Here is an 18,510-nt window from a genome sequence, read left to right as displayed (position 1 = left end):
AAGATAAAATCTTAAAAAAAAAAAAAGTAGAAAATTAAAATCTTAAAAAAAAAAAAAGAAAGAAAACTAGGAGCTAATATCTATTTTTTTCCTCATGTTCCATATCCTATCCTTCAGTAAGACCTATGGCCTTAACCTTGAATATATATCCTGTTACTAACCCGTTTGTCTCTTTCTCCTTTGTCATTACATAGTCCAAACCACCAGCATCTCCCACTTGGACTAACAGTGTAGTTTCAATTAGCTCTCCTGATTCTGTTTAAAGAAAAAAATCCCCCCCCTTTTTTTAAAGATTTTATTTATTTGACACAGAGAGAGATCACAAGTAGGCAGAGAGGCAGGCAGAGAGAGAAGGAAAAGCAGGCTCCCTGCTGAGCAGAGAACCCGATGTGAGGCTCCATCCCAGGACCCTGAGATCATGAGCTGAGCCGAAGGCAGAGGCTTTAACCCACTGAGCCACCCAGGCACCCCAAATTTTTTCCCTTTTTTAAGTAAACTCTACACCCAATGTGGGACTCAAACTTAAAACCTCACCACAGTTAAATCAAGAGTCCCCTGCTCTCTCCTCCCTGTGCCATTCCCCTCACTTGTGCTCTCTGGCTCTCTCTGTCAAATAAATAAATATAATCTTAAAAAAAAAAAAGTCTCACGCTGTACTCACCGAGCCAGTGGTGTGCTCTTAATTTTTTAGCCATTAAGATAGGTGTGTAGTGATATCTCCTTGTGCTTTTTTTAAAGGTTTTATTTATTACAGGAGAAAGCGAGAGAGAGCAACCATGAGTAGAGGGGAGGGGCAGAGGGCAGAAGGAGAGGCAGGAGCAGATTCCCTGCTGAGGGGGGGCCCTAGGCAGGACTCCATCCCAGGACCCTGGGATCATGACCTGAGCAAAAGGCAGATGATTAACCAACGGAGCCACCCAGGTGCCCCTCTTCATGGCTTTAATTTGCATTTGCCTAGTGATTAATGATGTTGAACATCTCTGCATGTTCATCTCATGCCATCCGAAAATCCTCTTTCGTGTAATGTCCGTTCTTGTCTTTTGTTCGTTTTCTAATTGGATTTTTTTTTAAACTGTTGAGTTGTGAAAATTCTTTTTATGTTCTCGATACAAGCCTGTGTTGGGTACATGGTTTGCACATATTTTCTTTTACCCTGTAACTTGCTGTTTCATCTTCTGCTTAGAGCCTTTCAAAGGGAAAAAGTTTTTAATTTTGATAGGGTTCAATTTACTAACTTTTTCATTTTATGGATTGTGCTTATGGTGGCAAGTCTAAAAACTCTTTGCCTGGCCCTTGGACCTGAAGTTTTTGTTTTGCTTTGTTATTCTGAGAGAGCCCATGTGCTCTCCCAGGGGAAAGGGCAGAGGGAGAAACTGACTCCTTGCTTGTGGGGAGCCCCCAAGCAGGACTCCATCCCATGCCCCTGGGATCACGACCTGAGCTGAAGGCAGAGGCTTAATCCATTGAGCCACCCAGGCGCCCATGAAGATTTTTTTTTAACCATGTTTTTTCTAAACTATTATAGCTTTACATTTAAATCTATGATCCATCTAAAAATATGTATTTATTATTTGAGAGAGAGCGAGAGCGAGCACTTACACATGAGTGGGGGAAGGGGCAGAGGCAGAGCCCCACACTTGGCTCCATCTCAGGAGAGATCAGGACCAGAGCTAAATGGAGAGTAAGATGCTTAACGGACTGAGCCACCCAGGCGCCCTTCTATGATCCATTTTGAACGAATTTTTGTTTAAGGTGGAGGTGTAGGTAGAAGTTCTTTTCTTTCTTTTTTTTTTTTTTTAAAGATTTTATTTATTTATTTGACAGACAGAGATCACAAGTAGGCAGAGAGAGAGAAGGAAGCAAGCTCCCCGCGGAGCAGAGAGCCGATGCGGGACTCAATCCCAGGACCCTGGGATCATGACCTGAGCCGAAGGCAGAGGCTTTAACCCACTGAGCCACCCAGGCACCCAGTTCTTTTCTTTCTTTGCCTGCATATGTCCAATGCCTCAGCACTTTTTTTTTTTTTTTTAAGTAATCTGTACAGCCAACCTGAGGCTTAAACTCACAACCTCAAGATCAGGACTCCTGAGCTCTAGGGACGGAGCCAGTCAGGTGTCCCAGGAGCAGTTGTTGAAACGGCACTTGCTTCCACTCTGTACCTTACCCCACCCATTTATTCTATGGCAGTCAGAATTTTTTTTTTAACGTGTATCATCTAATGTCATTCCCTGTTCAAAACCTTCCAGTGGCACGACCACATTACCCGGCCTCTCTCCGATGGCAATCTCTACCACTGGCCGTCCACTGTAATAATATTCCGCGGTCAGATGAATACCAGACCTCCTGTTCCACTGTCGTTTCCTCAGAGAGCCTTTTCCCAACTAACCTTGGAAAACTGTTTACTCCTTCAGTTTTTCTCCCTTGCCCTGCTTTTTCTTTCTTCCTTCCTTCCTCCCTCCCTCCCTTTCTTTCTTTCACAGATTTTATTTATTTGACAGACAGAGATCACAAGTAGGCAGAGAGGCAGGCATGAGAGGGGAAGCAGGCTCCCTGCCCAGCAGAGAGCCCGACAAGGACTCGATCCCAGGACCCTGGGACCATGACCGGAGCCGAAAAAAGAGGCTTTAACCCCCCGAGCCACCCAGGCGCCCCTGCCCTGCTTTTTCTTAACGGCACTAACATAATGCAGTGTATTACATATCAGTTTGCTTGTTTATTCTTTGTCCCCATTCCCAACCCCACCAAAGCCTCCTAGTTTACTGCCATAACCTCAGGCCCTGGAATAGTGTCCCGCACACAGTAGGTACTCAATAATGCAGTGTTGATGCGCTGGGAAGAAGGAGCAAACGGAAAGTGAGAAAGACCCACTTCTAGGTCAGGTGCCCGTTCGGACTTCGCGCAACGTGGGAGCGCCACCTCTCGGGAAGCCAACCTACTCGAGAACGAAGGAAGTGAGTCAGAGAATCTTCGGGAGTGCGGAGGCGAGGAAGGGCGGCGTGCCGGAAGAGCAAGAAAAAGCAGTGCCGGAAGTTAAACGTCGGAATGTTGCTCTCTAGAATGACATCCGACTCCCGAGAGGAAGCGTGGTCGAGTGGTGGTCTGCAAAACGGGCTCCCCGGCAGCCGATCCGGAAAGAAGCGTTCCGCGCCTGTGGGTTTCAGGAACCACGTGGGGCTGGGGCGTGTTTCCGGTGCCGGTGTCCCCAGAAGGAGTTGCAGCGGGAGCAGCTGGAGGGGTGAGAGGGGTATGGGGTCCTGAGAAGGAGGAGGGATACTGGGATCGGGGGAGGGAGGAAGGCGACGGGATCGCATGAATTCGGCCCTGAGACGTGGCCAGAGGGATCGGATGGGAGGGCAAGGCAGGGCAGCGCCGGTGGGCAGGTGCAGACCTGTCAGCGCACGTCCCACGCCACGTGGACTTGCCTTTGTCCGTGGCTAACTTTCCCATCGGGCCGCGACCACCCGGGTTGTGCCTTATTTGTCTCTGTCGCGTGCAGTGCTGGGCTCGGAGTGGGGGCTCAGCGAGTTCTTCCTGAATGAATGAATGAATGTGTGTGTGTGTGTGTGTGTGTCTCAGTTGTGTGTGTGTGTCTCAGTTGTGTGTGTGTGTGTGTGTCTCAGTTGGTGTGGAGGACATTTATAGGTGTACAAGGTATGGGTATAGAGATGATTTGTGGCTCGTTAGCCCGAATCCATGCTAGTCTCGAGCTTGCATTAGGAGTTCCTGCCAGTCCTTGGGTTTTGTCTCTTTTTCTTGGAGGGGCAGGGCGATTACGACTTAAGTAAGACATTTTCCTTACTCGTGTCGAATGCCAGGCCATGTGGCTGGGTACCAGGGAGAGACACAGGCACAAACCAGCCCCGTATACAGGCCGCAGGCCAGTGGGGAGACAGCAACTCGAACAAATTAAAATATATTAAGGTGCTATAAAAAGAGATTAACTGAAGTACAGGAAGATAGAGCCAGGAGGTGGTCTGGCTATCCTCATTAGGGATTGTCTTTCAAGGTCAGGGGCCTCCTCATTTCCCATCTTGTGGAATCACAGCAGGTCATGAGCCCAATCTTCTCTGTAAAAGGCAGGGTCAGGGATGGAGGTTGTCTGGGCCTCTTTCCTGCCTGATGTCCCATCTCAGATATTACCAACGTCTCTAGTTCTCCCATCATTCCCCTTTTACCGGCCTGAATATTCATTATGTCTTATGATGTAGCATAAATTGTATTGATTTGGGAAATCGGGATTTTGGACCTCATTCTGGTGCTTTAGATTTGTTTGGTTGTAAAATTAAGGGGATTATAACGAAATCATCTCTCAAACCTCTTCCATTTCTAATACCATGACTGTGGCAGTGGGTCAAACTGTTTCACTCTGCCTTGCACCTGACTGCCGCTTTATCGCTGTAGTTTCCGTTCTCTGGATAATTCAGAAAGTGTCTTTTTTTTTTTTTTCATGTTCCCTCCCTTAGTTCTGCCACAGTATTGAGTACAAAATAGATGTTTAATAGTAGCTTTTAAGTCAAATGGGATAGAATTAATAGTCCCTGGTTTTTTGTTTTTGCTTTGTTTTTTGTTTGTTTGTTTTTTGCTTAGGGAAATTTTTTTTTCTCCTTAGGAACATTTTTTACACATGTGCTAGTCCAGAGTTTTTTCAGTGCTGCTCCTTGTGGCGAACACGTTCATACTGTGCAATAGCGCGCTATTCCTTTTTTTTTCTTTCTTTTTTTTTCAGGTTTTATTTATGTATTTTAGGGAGACAGAGCTGGCACGCCTGAGCAGGGAGGGATAAAGAATCTGAAGCAGACTCTGCCTTGAGCGTGGAACCCATTGCAGGGCTTGATCCCCGACCCTGAGACAGGACCTGAGCTGAAATCAAGAGTTGGACACTGGACCGATGAGCCCCCCCCCAGTCGCCCCTATAGCACACTATTCTTATTGGCAAATACAACTACCATTGCAGGAACGTTGTCTATACCTATTTCTTTAAAATGTGCCTTCAAAGTAGCACAGTATGGTGAACACACTAGGAACTGGGTTCTTACCAGGGAGACTTGGAGTTGGCACGACAGATTTAAACCAGCTTTATGGGGTAATCCGCTTGAGAAGGATAATGATGTAGGCAGGATAGTCAGTACTGTTTCATCCTCCCAGCTGTTTATCCTCAGGACCATGGCCAACTGTGAACGTACCTTCATTGCCATCAAGCCTGATGGGGTCCAGCGCAGCCTCGTGGGAGAAATCATCAAGCGTTTTGAGCAAAAGGGATTCCGCCTTGTTGCTATGAAATTAATTCAGGTAAGTGGACTTCATTCTTCAAATTTCTGTTCTCTTGGAGGTCAGAGGATGATTGTAGGTTAGCCTCCTTGTTTTTCCCCCTTCCCTCTTTTTTTTTTTTTTTAAGCTTTCTCCGCAACACATAAGTCCAGAAACCTGGAAACTCCTTGGTATCCAGTAGGAATCCTACAACAAACCAAGCTACTGGGACTTCGGGAAATAGCCTCTCTTTTCCCTTAGCAATGCAGATTCTGCATATTACTGCAGCACTGTGATTTCTTTCTTTTTTTCTTTTTTCTTTTTTTAAGATTTTTATTTTTTTAATTTAATTTAATTTATTTTTTTTTTAAGATTTTATTTATTTATTTGACAGAGACAGAGAGAGAGCACAAGCAGTGAGGAGCAGCAGAGGGAGAGGGGGAAGCAAGCTTCCTGAGGATCAGGGAGCCTGATGCGGGGCTCAATCCCAGGACTCCAGGATCACAACCTGAGCTGAAGGCAGAGGCTTAACCCACTGAGCCACCCAGGTGCCCTTAAGATTTTTATTTTTAAGTAATCGCCACACCCAGTGTGGGGCTCAAACTCAGCCAGGAGATCGGGAGTCACATGCTCCACTGACTGAGCCAGCCACATGCCCCTTTTTTCTTTTCTTTTTTTTTTCCCTTCAAAAAAAATTTTTTTTTTAAAGATTTTATTTATTTATTTGTCAGACAGATCACAAGTAGGCAGAGAGGCAGGCAGAGAGAGAGGTGGAGGGGGGGAAGCAGGCTCCCTGCCTAGCAGAGAGCCCGATGTGGGGCCCGATCCCAGGACTCTGGGATCATGACCTGAGCCGAAGGTAGAGCCACCCAGGTGCCCCCCCTTCAAATTTTTATTTAAATTCTAGTTAGTTCACATACAGTGCGATACTGTTTTCAGGAGAGCACTGTGCTTTCTGACTCAGAGTCCTGGTGGGTGTGTTTGAGCTCCTGGTCTTGAGCTTCCTGAGCAAATTTCAGAGAACTTCTTCCCCCTCCCACACCCCCCTCTCTGAGCCAGGTTGATCCTCAGCAAGGAGATCTTTCCATCCTTGTTTACTGTCCACTTAGTGTCTATTGTCTAGTAGGCACCATCAGGGCATGTTGGGGGGAAAGCTGTGGTTTTGCCCTTGGGAGGCCTGCCTGAAAACAGCAGAGAGCAGAAACTCTTGCAAGACACCTACCTGCAAGGCAATATTTCAGAAAGTGAAAAGGAGGGGGCACCTGGGTGACACAGTTGGTTAAGTGTCAGACTCTTTGTTTCAGCTCAGGTGGTGATCTCAGGGTCATGGGATGGAGCCCTGTGATAGGCTCTGTACTATCTGTACTATTGAGGGGTGCCCCTAAAATATTTTTTAAAAATTAAAAAAATAGGGGCGCCTGGGTGGCTCAGTGGGTGAAAGCCTCTGCCTTTGGCTCAGGTCATGATCCCAGGGTCCTGGGATCGAGCCCTGAATAGGACTCTCTGCTCAGCAGGGAGCCTGCTCCCCTCTCTCTCTGCCTGCTTCTCTGCCTACTTGTGATCTCCGTCTGTCAAATAAATAAATAAAATCTTTAAAAAAAAATAAAAAAAATAAAAAAAGGATGTGGGCTTGAGGAAGAATGGGAGGAGGGACAGCTGCCAGGAGTTTGCCAAGTTGTTTATATCTGACATGGGGGAGGGAAGGGAGGGAAAACTTGATGTCCCCCCTCCAAAAAAAAACCTGTAATCTGTCCCACAGACTAAAGATAACCAACACCGGGGCACCTGGGTGGCTCAGTTGGTTAAGCATCTGCCTTCAACTCAGGTCATGATCCCAGGGTCCTGCCCTGCACTGGGCTCCCTGATCAGCAGGGAGTCTGCTTTTCCCTCTATCCCTCCCCCCTGCTTCTGCTCGCTCCCTCTCTCTCTCTCTCTCTCTCTCTCTAAGTAAATAAGTTAAAAAAATCTTAAAAAAACAATAAAGATAACCAGAACCCCCCCACCCCCCAAAAAATAATTTGAACCAATTAGTAGAATTGAAAGAGTTGAGGGAAGGACAGGACCAGTGAGCGTGTGCTGGGAGATCACCACTACCAGTCTTCCTTTGGGACTGGGGCATGGCCAAGAGTGAATTGCTGAGGGGGCATGGTCACTTGGCTGTGTCCTTTTACTCTGGCAAGGAACAGCCAACCGGAGGCAGAGTGATGGGCCGCTCTGGCTGTGCTTTCTGGCAGCGGCTGTCCGCAGTTGTGGGTGTGAGTGCAGCGCGCAGGGTGCAGAACTGGGAGAACGAAGGGTCCTTGTCAGACCCTGAACGAGCCTGTGTGCCTTGAGGGAGCCTGGCTGAGGGAGTCGGAATTGCCAAGCAGCTGGTTTGCTCTCTGGCTGACTTGTTTTGTCCCCACACACCAGCCTCGCAGAGGGAGAGTTTCTAAGTCCTTCTTCAGCAAACTTCTTTATTGCTGGATGTCATGTACTTTTGAGTGGTTTGTGAAATACTTGTGGGGACCACATAGTTGTCCCACCTGGTCCCTGGCCTTCCTCTCCTGAGTAAACGTGCCATCTCCCTGGGACATGGCTGGGTTCAGTTTGCTTCCTGTCGAATGCCAAGACCCCACCACCCCCGACTTCCCTCTGACATTTGAGTTGAGGCTTGCTCTCAATGAATGGAAATTCATCGTATTGTTAGTTTTACTGTCTAAAGTGGCATGGCCGGATCTGATTCTAATGTTCTGTGGTTTTATTCCCATCAATCAAGGCCAATAGGGGGGGAATTGGCACAAAGCTGAAACACTTTGAGTCTCTCTGGCATCACTCACCTCTGGTACTGGTGGGAGTGGATTGCGTCACAACAGAATCAGTGAACTAAGAGCTCACATTTTATTTTACTGATTTATTTATTTATTTATTTTTTAAAAGATTTTATTTATTTATTTGACAGAGAGAGATCACAAGTAGGCAGAGGCCGGCAGAGAGAGAGAGAGGAGGAAGCAGGCTCCCCGCTGAGCAGAAAGCCAGATGCGGGGCTCGATCCCAGGACCCTGGGATCATGACCCGAGCCGAAGGCAGAGGCCTCAACACACTGAGCCACCCAGGCGCCCCTACTGATTTATTTTTAAGATTTTATTTATTTGACAGAGAGAGACACAGTGAGAGAGGGAACACAAGCAGGGGAAGTGGGAGAGGGAAAAGCAGGTTCCCCGCTGAGCAGGGAGCCTGATGCGGGGCCTGATCCCAGGACCCTGGGATCATGACCTGAGCCCAAGGTGGACGCTTAACAACTGAGCTACCCAGGCGCCCCAAGTGCTCACAGCAGTGAGTGGGAAATAACTAGATTGTTAGTTCTTAGAAGGCTTGGGGGGCCATTTCTCATTCTTTGTCCTGCACAATAGGCTTCTGAAGACCTTCTCAAGGAGCACTACATCGACCTGAAGGACCGTCCCTTCTTTGCCGGCTTGGTCAAATACATGCAGTCAGGGCCCGTGGTTGCCATGGTGAGTGTGCATGGGTGAGATATGGATGTGAACCACTCCACTGGGAGCCGAGTGTGAGGCGTGTGATTCCTGCCTCTGATGTCAGGTCCTCACTGATACAGAGGAAATGGGGGCTGGGAGGATTGTACAGTTAGGATGTGAGTTAGCTCTCTGACCCACCGAAGGCACGATGTATTTGTTTGCTAAACTGAGGACCCACAGTGACTCATAGCTGGGAGCAATCAGGAGACGTCGGCCTGATTCTACACTTCAGGAGGGCAACGAGATTGTGTCTTGCTTCCTGCAGTAATTTTCCTCCAAGTATGTATTGGTTATCATTGTGCCAGGCTCTCTTCCAGACACCAGGGATACAGTCATGAATGAGACAAATAAGTACTTATTTTCATAGCTTTGCTCACTTACACATCTTGAAGGCAGATAATGAAGAAAAAATACGTATGTATATGCTAATGATTAGTGATATGCACAGAAATGAAATAGGTTGATGGGATAGCAATGGCCACTTTAGATTGGGTGGTTAAGGAGCATGCTTTTTGAACTGAGATCAGAGTGAGAAGAAAGGGCCAGACTTACACAAAATCACGCTGAAGAACAGTCTCAACAAGAAAACAGCATGTGCAAAGGACCTGAACTTTCTGAAGTACAGAAAGAAGGTTGGAGCAGTTGGAGCCTGGTAGATGAAAGAGAAGGTCAGATGACAAGGGTTCAGAGGCCTGGGCCTGGGCCAGATCAGGCAGGGCTGTGCTGGCCATGCACTTCCTGAGCTCCCGGACAGACGCTAGGGGAGGTCTAACGAGGCATTTCTAAAAGGCTGCTCCGGCTGCTCTGTCGGGAATGGATTGTAGAAAAGCAGGAGTGGGAGCAGGGAGACTAGTATTCCCAGTGCTGGAACAAGTAGCTGCTCCATAATTATTCCTTCAGTGTTAAGGGGGCTCTTTGTTTTCTTTTTTTTGAATTGATTCCAGATTTTCTGCTGAGGTGGGTTTTCTTCCTTGACCATATATTCTTTTATCCTTGGAGGTCTGGGAGGGCCTGAATGTGGTGAAGACAGGCCGAGTGATGCTCGGGGAGACCAACCCTGCAGACTCCAAGCCTGGGACCATCCGTGGGGACTTCTGCATCCAAGTTGGCAGGTGGGAGTGGGTGCTTTTGCCTTTTTCCAAAATCTGAGTTAGGTGACATAAGCATTTGGGTTCCTCGGGCTCTTGGCTGGCTCAGTTGGTAGAGCATGTGACTGTAGATCTTGGAGTTGTAAGTTCGAGCCCAGCCCTCCTTTGGGTGTAGAGATTACTTAAAAAAAAAGAAAAGAAAAAGAGAAGAGGGGCGCCTGGGTGGCTCTGTGGGTTAAAGCCTCTGCCTTCGGCTTGGGTCATGATCCCAGGGTCCTGGGATCGAGCCCCAAATCGGGCTGTCTGCTCAGCGGGGAGCCTGCTTCCCTCTCTCTCTGCCTGCCTCTCTGCCTACTTGTGATCTCTGTCTGTCAAATTGAAAAAAAAAAGAAAAGAAAAGAAAAAAAGATCTTAAAAAAAAAAACAAACAATTGGGTTTCTGAGGCTGGGATGGACATGATACCATAGGCAGATCAATTTAAAAATCAGTTCTTTTGTTTCTTTCTCTCTGAAATTGGTGCTTGGCTTGGTGACTTCTCTGCCCTCGGCCGTCAGCATCCCTGTGGTTGCGCCTGGCTTGGGAGGGTAGAACCGGGTACAGCACCGAATGCTGGCCAGAGTCCCCTCTCGTCTTGTGTCGGTGTTGCTCCGAGGACTGGAACACAGGGAGGGCATTCTTCACCCTCACCTGAACCACGGCTGTGGGCTTTTTCTTTTACTGTGGACTCAGGTGCAGGGGGCTCTGGCTTTTTCTGCTTCAGGGGGCTGTCAGCTTTCTGGCACTGGGAGCCGGGGGTCTTCTGGGCTGTTGACTCCTTTGGGTCTCGGTAACGGCCCTCTCTCTCCCCCATCCAGGAACATTATCCACGGCAGCGACTCTGTGGAGAGTGCAGAAAAGGAGATTGGCTTGTGGTTCCAGCCTGAAGAGCTGGTGGATTATAAGAGCTGCGCTCAGAGCTGGATCTACGAGTGACCGGAGAGCAGACCTCCATGCTTTGTTCATTCCGTTCCCTCTCCCTCCCCTGAGCAGGGGGCCAGGCTCTCACAAATTCACTTAATTTTGAGACCTTCCTTCTAACCTGGAGGGCATTTCCTGGAGCTGGGTGTGCTCACTGTACAGTATTATGTGCTGCCGTCAAATTAAAATATTTCATCCCAACATAGGATTCTTCGAGATGGTTACTTTGTAATGCCCTCTTGCTTCGTATTCTTTTTTCTTTCCCATTTACGCTGGGTAACCTGAGGGGACAGAGAGTGTAAATACTATGTAAATTATTTTTGTTGGCCTGAGATCTCTTTCTCTCTCTCTTTTTCTCTTTGCCCATCCTTCCTTTTACTCCTGTATCCCATCGGCTCTTGGCACCGAGCCAGTCAGTAGTTATCTAGGAAGATCTGCTTGTTACCGAGATTGTACTGGGGGCAGAGGATTCCCTGGAAATAAGAGATGTCCTTCCTGATCTTGAGAAGCTTTCAGGGCCTCAGCGGATGGGGGAGTGTGAGAAGTTGTAACTACTCCCAAAACAGAAAAGCCGGATAGTGGGCCTCTGGCCCTGGAAGAATGTCAGAAAAAGCAGGTGAAATCTTGTGAGTAGCTTTGATTTGTTAGGGCGCTGATTTGGTTGCTTTAATAGAGGCAAGATGGAAATTTCCTTCTCTTTTATTTAAAAGTCTAAACTAGAAATCTAACGTACAGCCCTGGGTCTCGTTGTTCACAATGCTGCGTCGTGTACTTGAGATTTGCAAAGAGGATAGATCTTAAATATGCTCACACGCACACAAATGAACATGGTAACGATGTGAAGTGTTACGTTCCATAGCTTAATTGTGATCATTGCACAGTATATGTAAATTAAAACAGGTTATATACCTTAAATATGGAACACGTTTTGTCAGTTATACCTCAAGAAAACTGCAAAAAGTCCAAGTGGCTAAGTAGGGGTGGTGATGGCAGTGAGGTTCTGATCCTTGAGGTTGTCCGAGGGCTGATTCTAACCATGCCTTGTCCCCTACGCATGCCTAATGACAGGTTGGTAAGGAAAGTGGATTGTTCCTTTCTTTGAAGGGCGTCACCGTGAATCTACCACCTTCACTCCCCCTCCCATCTCATTGGCCAGAACTTCACGTGCGAGCCTCCTGCTGCAAGAGAACGTGGAAAAAGTTTTTATCTGGGCACCCTTGTGGCTAGGGAATACTTCAGAGCTCGCCTATGAGAAGGGGGAAGCTAAGAATACATCTTGGAGACAATTACTTTTGCTACAAACTTCAAGGTTTCTTTCCTGCTATTTTCCCTGTTCACCTGGCTTTGGTAGAGGCAGGGGAGCTGAGGGGAACTGGGTTGGAGGCTGCTGTGTTTCTCCACCTTCATTGGGGTGCACCTGACCAAATTGTAAGATTACTTGAAGGGTGCAATGAGAGTTGACAGATGAACATGCTTCCTGAGGGCGCGCAGGAGAAGAATGAGGCACAAACAGGGCTGCTGTAAGAGAGAGGGAGCCTGGACGACTCCTCAGTCCCCTGTTTATCAGATACAAGATGACCAACAAAGGAGAAGGTTATAATTAGCCATAGGTCTTGTAGGTAAACAAGAAGGAATGTGAGTCATATGTTGATCACAAGTCTTACAGGTAAACAAGAAGAGGAGAGGTGTGTCTGGTCCAGCAGCATGGAATTTGCTGAGCAAGCGCAGAGGCTTTCTCTGAGGCAGGGGAGGCTACGAGAAAGGGACTCAGGCAGGGAAGCAGGTGGTGGTCTGCCCTGAGAGAGCGGGGCATCCCCGGCTGCTCAGGCATCCCCAGCTGCTCTGCTTCAGGGACGGCTTCAGGGTCGTGTATCATCCTCTCCACCAGAGGCCCTCTGCTAGTACATATTTTTCTCAAGGTCATCTTTTTTTTTTTTTTAACCTTTTTTTTTTTTAGATTTTTATTTATTTATTTGACAGAGATCACAAGTAGGCAGAGAGGCAGGCAGAGAGAGAGCTTGGAGGAAGCAGGCTCCCCGCTGGGGCTCGATCCCAGAACCCCGGGATCATGACCTGAGCTGAAGGCAGAGGCTTTAACCCACTGAGCCACCCAGGTGCCCCTCTCAAGGTCATCTTTAAGCATGCTTGCGTGACCAGTACAACTCCTCATTAGTTGTATTTTAAGCAGTATATTATTCTGAGGTTCTAAGGGACAGTTACATTGTGAAAGGATTTCCTCCATGGGGTGGGGGGGCTACTTTCCTTCCAGGCAGCTGAGAACTAGATGCATTTCTGTTTCCCTGTTGGGGGAAAGTACTTGCACCTTTGGGGAATGATTGTGTGTGCAGGGAGGCGGGGTCACACCTTGCCCAGTTAAGGGCTGTCTTTTCAGGAAGGGCAGGGAATGTGAAAGGCAGAAGGCTGCTATGGTCCATACCGCAGGAGCTAGAGTGACTGGACCAACGGGGCAAACAGCTCTCCAGAGAAATCTCCAGTGAAATTCCCAGACCCTGTCCCACAGTTGACATTGGATAACTCTGAAAAGGAAGCCCAAATTAGGGCTCTACCTTGAAGCCAAAGGGAACACTGGCTGTCTCTTCTCCAGAAGGAGAATTGCGTTTTAATGCTTTGCACCTAGCAGTGTGGGAAGGCAAGAAGGTATCACAGAGGGCTGGATTGGTCCATTGCAGCCGAGGCCAGGTTTGCAGGTTGGCTGGGGGTGGGTGGGGGTGGTGGGGCAAACAGACCAGGTTCCACACTCCCCACTGACAAAACCCAAAGGCAGACCAGTTGAGGCCGAACAAGAAGAGAATTTATTTCTGGGAGGCCAACAAAGACTAGACCAACATCTCTCTCAAAGACTGTCTCCAAAGTGCTGAAAATACTTCCAGGTTTCCATATGGAAACGGACAAACGTCGGTGTGTACCTGCAGGTGGGCACTGAAGGTCAAGTCGATCAGTGTCTTGGGGTTGGTCCTGCAGAGTCCTCCCTGCTGCTTGAGGGGGTAGTATCGGTTCCCATCAGGGAATGCTTTGCCTGCAGGGGCTTCTCCCAGAGTTAAGTGATAAACTAGGAAGAATTTAGTCACCTGGAGGGTTTGAGGTCAAAATGGAGGTAGCTGAAGTCTCTTTACCTGGCGGGTACTGGTTATCAGGGCGGTCACTGCCAGCAGTCGGGTGAGGCCCGCGGGGCCCACCATCAGCTCACGGTCCCGAGCAGGGACAGACAGGAGGCCTGGGACCATCTCAGGGACAAGCATTGCTGGACTGCTGTCCGCGCCGGCGGTAAGGAGGGGCTCGCTGCCTCCGCCCCGAAGCCGAGCACGGCCCGGGGGTGGGGAGCTGTGTGCGGACGCGCCAGGTCTGACTGCTGAGAGACCATCTAGAACCGTGTCAGGATGTGTCTCGGGCTGGGGCAGCTCACCGCACAGGGAGTATGAGTGTGTGCGCGCGGGCATGCGCGCGTGTGGCAGGAGGGACTGCGGGGAGGGCTGCGGCCCGGACGGGCTGAGTTCCTGCCGTGGGGCAGCGCCCCCTCCCGACACTACCCCTCCAGGACACCCCCGCCCCCCAACCGGGAGAGGAAGCCACTTCCTGCTCCCGAGCCCCCTCGCCTCCTCGCCTGCCCGGGGCGTGAACAGCGGTCTCGGGCAGCGTCGGCCTCGCGGGTTGGGCGGCGGGGCGTCCGGGGTGTGGCCGTCGCGCGCCCCTCCTCCCCATCGGCTCCCGGCCAGCGGCTAGCTCCACGTCTCGTCTCCCGCCCCGCCGCGCAGCCTGCTTCCCGGTAAGGCGCTGGGGGCGCTTTTCCTCGCCGCCCCCCGGGCACCCCTCCCCCGCCCCCAGCGGACGCGCTCGCCCCCACCCCCTCGCCCTTCCCTGGGCCCTGCGCCGGGTCCCCTTCCGCGGGGCGGCGGCCGGCGAGCTCGTGTCCCCGAAGAGCGGACGGAGGGGCCGGAGCGCCCGCGGGGTTGGGGGCGGGGGGGAGGCGCGGGCCGGGGGAGGGCGGCCGGGGTCCTGTGTCCCCGAGGCCGTGGGCCCTGAGCCGACCTGTCGCCCGCAGGCCATGGCCCACCAGGAGCGCACGTTCATCGCCATCAAGCCGGACGGCGTGCAGCGCGGCCTGGTGGGCGAGATCATCAAGCGCTTCGAGCAGAAGGGGTTCCGCCTCGTGGCCATGAAGTTCCTGCAGGTAACGCGGCCCCCCGCCCAATACCCCGCTCCTCCTCCGGCATCCCACGGCCGCCTCCCGCGCCCCGAGGACCTCCCCTCCTCCCCCTCGCGGCCCCAGCGGCGATCGCGGCCCTGGGGCCAGCGGGCACAGGCGCCCTCGCAAGGTTAAGCGGAGGTGACATGACGGCCCCGGGGAGCAGGGCCCGCGGGGAGCGGAGGAAACTGTCCCCCGGCCCGGCCACGCGGGCCACACGTGCCCACGGTGCGGGCAGACGGAGCTCCCTCCGGTTTAGGGCAGAGCCCGCTATTTCCACACTTTACATGTGGGCCACAGATCTGGACCTTTTGGGAGAGGTATTGAAATCTTAACCAAGCCCATCTGGGATGAGGAGAACATTCTCGGTTAGCGTGTGAAATGTTGCAAAGGGAGCTAGAAATGGGCCAAAAGAGTTGACATGATCTCTCTCAGACGTATCTTCCTCAAAGGCAGCCAACGCTTAACACTCCACATCCAGATTCTCAAACCACGTGCTTCTTAGGATGATAATATCCCCCCTAACAGCATGGACATTTTGAGGCTGTCTTCATGATCAGACCAGTGTTTCGGCTACAGAAGTATGTGTCGGGGTTTGGGTGGGATTTCGATGTATACCTTATGAATGTGAGCTAACATATGGTACAGGACTTGGCGAACCTGTCTTGGGGATGGGGGCTTCTGAGGATGGGACAGTCGTACTTCAGCCTTTCCAGCGTACTTCCTAACGGTGACCTCCTGTTGCATGCCAGGCCTCTCAGGAGCTCCTGAAGCAGCACTACATTGACCTGGAGGACCGTCCCTTCTTCCCAGGGCTGGTGAAGTACATGAACTCCGGGCCGGTTGTGGCCATGGCAAGTGCTTGTGGGGGCCTGGACTGGGGGGCCAGGAATAAGGGCTGGAACAGAGCCAGTCATCTTCCCCAGCCACTCCAAATTCCTTGTTTTACAAATGGAGCCTGCTGGAGTTACTCAGTGAACAGAACAAACTAGGAGCTTGGGAAGAAAAAGCAAGGAGAAGCAGAATCAGACCTTAGAAAAAGTTCTCTATGGCCCCATGGTAGAAATGGAGCGGTCCCTTTCCTCCTCTGGCATTCATGTCCAGCTGGGAATGAAGAGGAGTAGAAAGTTCAGGAGGGAGGCACTGAAGTCGGGCCCCAATTCTCAGAGGACGGCTCTTCGTTCTTCCTGTTCTCCCTGGACTGCACCTAGGCTTCCGTGGGAATCCTCACCATGTCCTGTACTAATGTCCCCTGACCCTTCCAGCCCGATCACTGGCCTCTACCCCTTCATCACTGTTTGTTCTCCTGCTGGTGGCTGCCTGAGGTTCTTCCATCCTGTTCGAGTGGGAAGTCCCCAAGTTGGGTAGCGGGGTTCTCTGTATGGGAGTAGTATACTGGGCATGGAGCCCAGAGCATCACTACAGGCCTCTGCTGTCTAGTGCTGGGGTGAGCTGCTTAATGGGTCATGGATGGGTCTGCCGGAAGTGAGCCCTGAGGCGGGGGTGAAGGTTTGTACCGAGGGGTCCCAAGTGACAGATCTGATGCCGTTCCTCTTTCCGACTGTTCCAGGTCTGGGAGGGACTAAATGTGGTGAAGACGGGGCGGATGATGCTTGGGGAGACCAACCCAGCGGATTCTAAGCCAGGCACCATTCGTGGGGACTTCTGCATTCAAGTTGGCAGGTAAGCCCTAGGGCCGCGGATGAATTTTTCTCAAAGGCACTTTAGTGGGGGTATGAAGCATGGTTGGCGTATCCCAGATTTAGGAACATTGGAACTTCTAAAATTAGGTGGTGGCGATCACTGGATGGAAGTTTCTTCCATAGTTACTTCCCTAGGCTACCTAAAATTTTACCTAAGGCCTCGAACAAGGGATCTGCGTGCGGTAGGTCCCGTGGGACACAGCAGAAGGCGAGGAGTGTGGGGAGAGCCTCGGCCCTGCTCCTAGTGGTGCAGTGGCCGTGGGTGGGCCACTTAACTTTTTGGTTTCCTCACTGTATAAAATATGTACAAACATGGGGCGCCTGGGTGGCTCAGTGGGTTAAGCCTCTGCCTTCAGCTCAGGTTGTGATCTTAGGGTCTTGGGATCGAGCCCCGCTTCGGGCTCTCTGCTCAGCGGGGAGCCTTCTTCCCCCTCTCTCTCTGCCTGCTGGTCTGCCTACTTGTGATCTCTGTCAAATAAATAAATAAAATCTTTAAAAAAAAATTTGTACAAACACTTGGTACAGAGTTTTAAGATCCAAATGGAATAAAGGGATTTCAGGGAGCGTGAATGTTTGGGCTGGGCTTTGCAAATGAGTGTTGCAAGAAAACGCAGCAGAGATGGCCCTTGATCCTGCCTAGTTTGGTTATTTGGTTATCCCTGTGTTTCAAAATTCAAGTAATGTTTTGTGGCAGAGCAGTCTTGGGGTACAAGCCCTGTTTTGGAAATTTGGGAGTATAAGAAAGTTGAGCCAGGGGATACTTTTGATCGAATACATATATAATTTTATCTATTTCCTTATTTTAAGAGAGAGCATGTGTGCAGGGGTTTGGGGAGTGGGTGGGGGAGGGGCAGAGGGAGAGAGAGAATCCCAAGCTGACTTCTGTGCTGACTGCCCAACTCCCCTCACGGGGCTCGATCTCACGACCCTGAGATCACGACCCAAGCCGAAATCAAGAGTCAGATGCTCAACTGACTGAGCCACCCAACCCTCCCCAACCTAATATTATAGTTGCTTTTAAGAGGAAATACTTTGAGGGTAATTCAAGTGGCAATTTGGCACTTTAAAATGTGGTAACCTGGGGTGCCTGGGTGGCTCAGTCAATGAAACGGCTTGACTCTTGACCTCAGCTCAGGTCTTGACCCCAGGGCTGTGATTTCAAGCCCATGTTGGGCTCCATACTGGGTGTGGAGCCTACTTTAAAAAAAAAAAAAAAAATGTGGTAACTAGTAATTGTTGTTTTTCTTAGGAACATCATTCATGGCAGTGATTCAGTGAAAAGTGCGGAGAAAGAAATCAGCCTCTGGTTCAAGCCTGAAGAGTTGGTGGACTACAAGTCTTGTGCTTTTGACTGGATCTATGAATAAAAGGTGGACAAAGCCTCAGTCCCCTTTGGCCCCACTTGACATGTCCCTGGACACAGCTCTTCATTCCAGTGACTTGGAAGTAATAGAATCAAACTTTCTTTTCTAAAACCTACTTACCAATAAAGCCTTTGGAAACTGGTGCAACTTCCTGTGCTTACTTGATATTACCCTAGAAGAAATGACTTGGTTCCTTGGCTTTCATAGCATTATCCAGAATGAAAATGCTTGCTGCTTGTTGTGGAAGAATGATCTGACCCTTCTCAGCAAAGTGCCAGACTCTGGGAGGTAGAGTAGAGAGGCTGAAGAGGACAAGCGTGGCACTGACCGTGTGTCCAAACTAAAAAGGAAATAATGAAAATACCCTGACCACCTTAGAGGATGTAGAAATGCGTATTTTTGTACAGTGAATTTGTTGAAACCCGGGTGAA

General features: G+C 50.0%; 2 protein-coding genes across 3 annotated transcripts; both read left to right on the top strand.

The window, feature by feature from the left end:
• The first annotated feature begins 3,189 nt into the window (after positions 1-3,189).
• On the top strand, positions 3,190-11,013 carry LOC111151311 (nucleoside diphosphate kinase A). 2 transcript variants are annotated; one of them, XM_022509213.1, is made up of 5 exons: positions 3,190-3,235; positions 5,160-5,289; positions 8,640-8,741; positions 9,762-9,874; positions 10,706-11,013. In XM_022509213.1, the coding sequence occupies exons 2-5, from the start codon at positions 5,164-5,166 to the stop codon at positions 10,821-10,823; spliced, it is 459 nt and encodes a 152-aa protein (XP_022364921.1). In that variant the 5' UTR covers positions 3,190-3,235; positions 5,160-5,163; the 3' UTR covers positions 10,824-11,013. The 2 variants fall into 2 exon arrangements, with proteins under 2 accessions (XP_022364921.1, XP_022364923.1); XM_022509215.1 differs by having other exon boundaries at positions 3,207-3,235; positions 5,146-5,289.
• A 3,412-nt stretch (positions 11,014-14,425) lies between these two features.
• On the top strand, positions 14,426-18,226 carry LOC111151310 (nucleoside diphosphate kinase B). Its single transcript, XM_022509212.1, has 5 exons — positions 14,426-14,592; positions 14,869-14,997; positions 15,765-15,866; positions 16,583-16,695; positions 17,965-18,226. Exons 2-5 carry the CDS (start codon positions 14,872-14,874, stop codon positions 18,080-18,082), a joined length of 459 nt encoding a protein of 152 aa, XP_022364920.1. The 5' UTR covers positions 14,426-14,592; positions 14,869-14,871; the 3' UTR covers positions 18,083-18,226.
• Positions 18,227-18,510: the final 284 nt, after the last annotated feature.

Source organism: Enhydra lutris, unplaced genomic scaffold, assembly GCF_002288905.1.
Source record: "Enhydra lutris kenyoni isolate GAN:26980312 unplaced genomic scaffold, ASM228890v2 scaffoldscaffold26, whole genome shotgun sequence".
Lineage (NCBI taxonomy): Eukaryota > Metazoa > Chordata > Mammalia > Carnivora > Mustelidae > Enhydra > Enhydra lutris.
The sequence above is the reverse complement of the archived record's forward strand: the minus strand, read 5'-3'. Positions and strand labels throughout refer to the sequence as shown.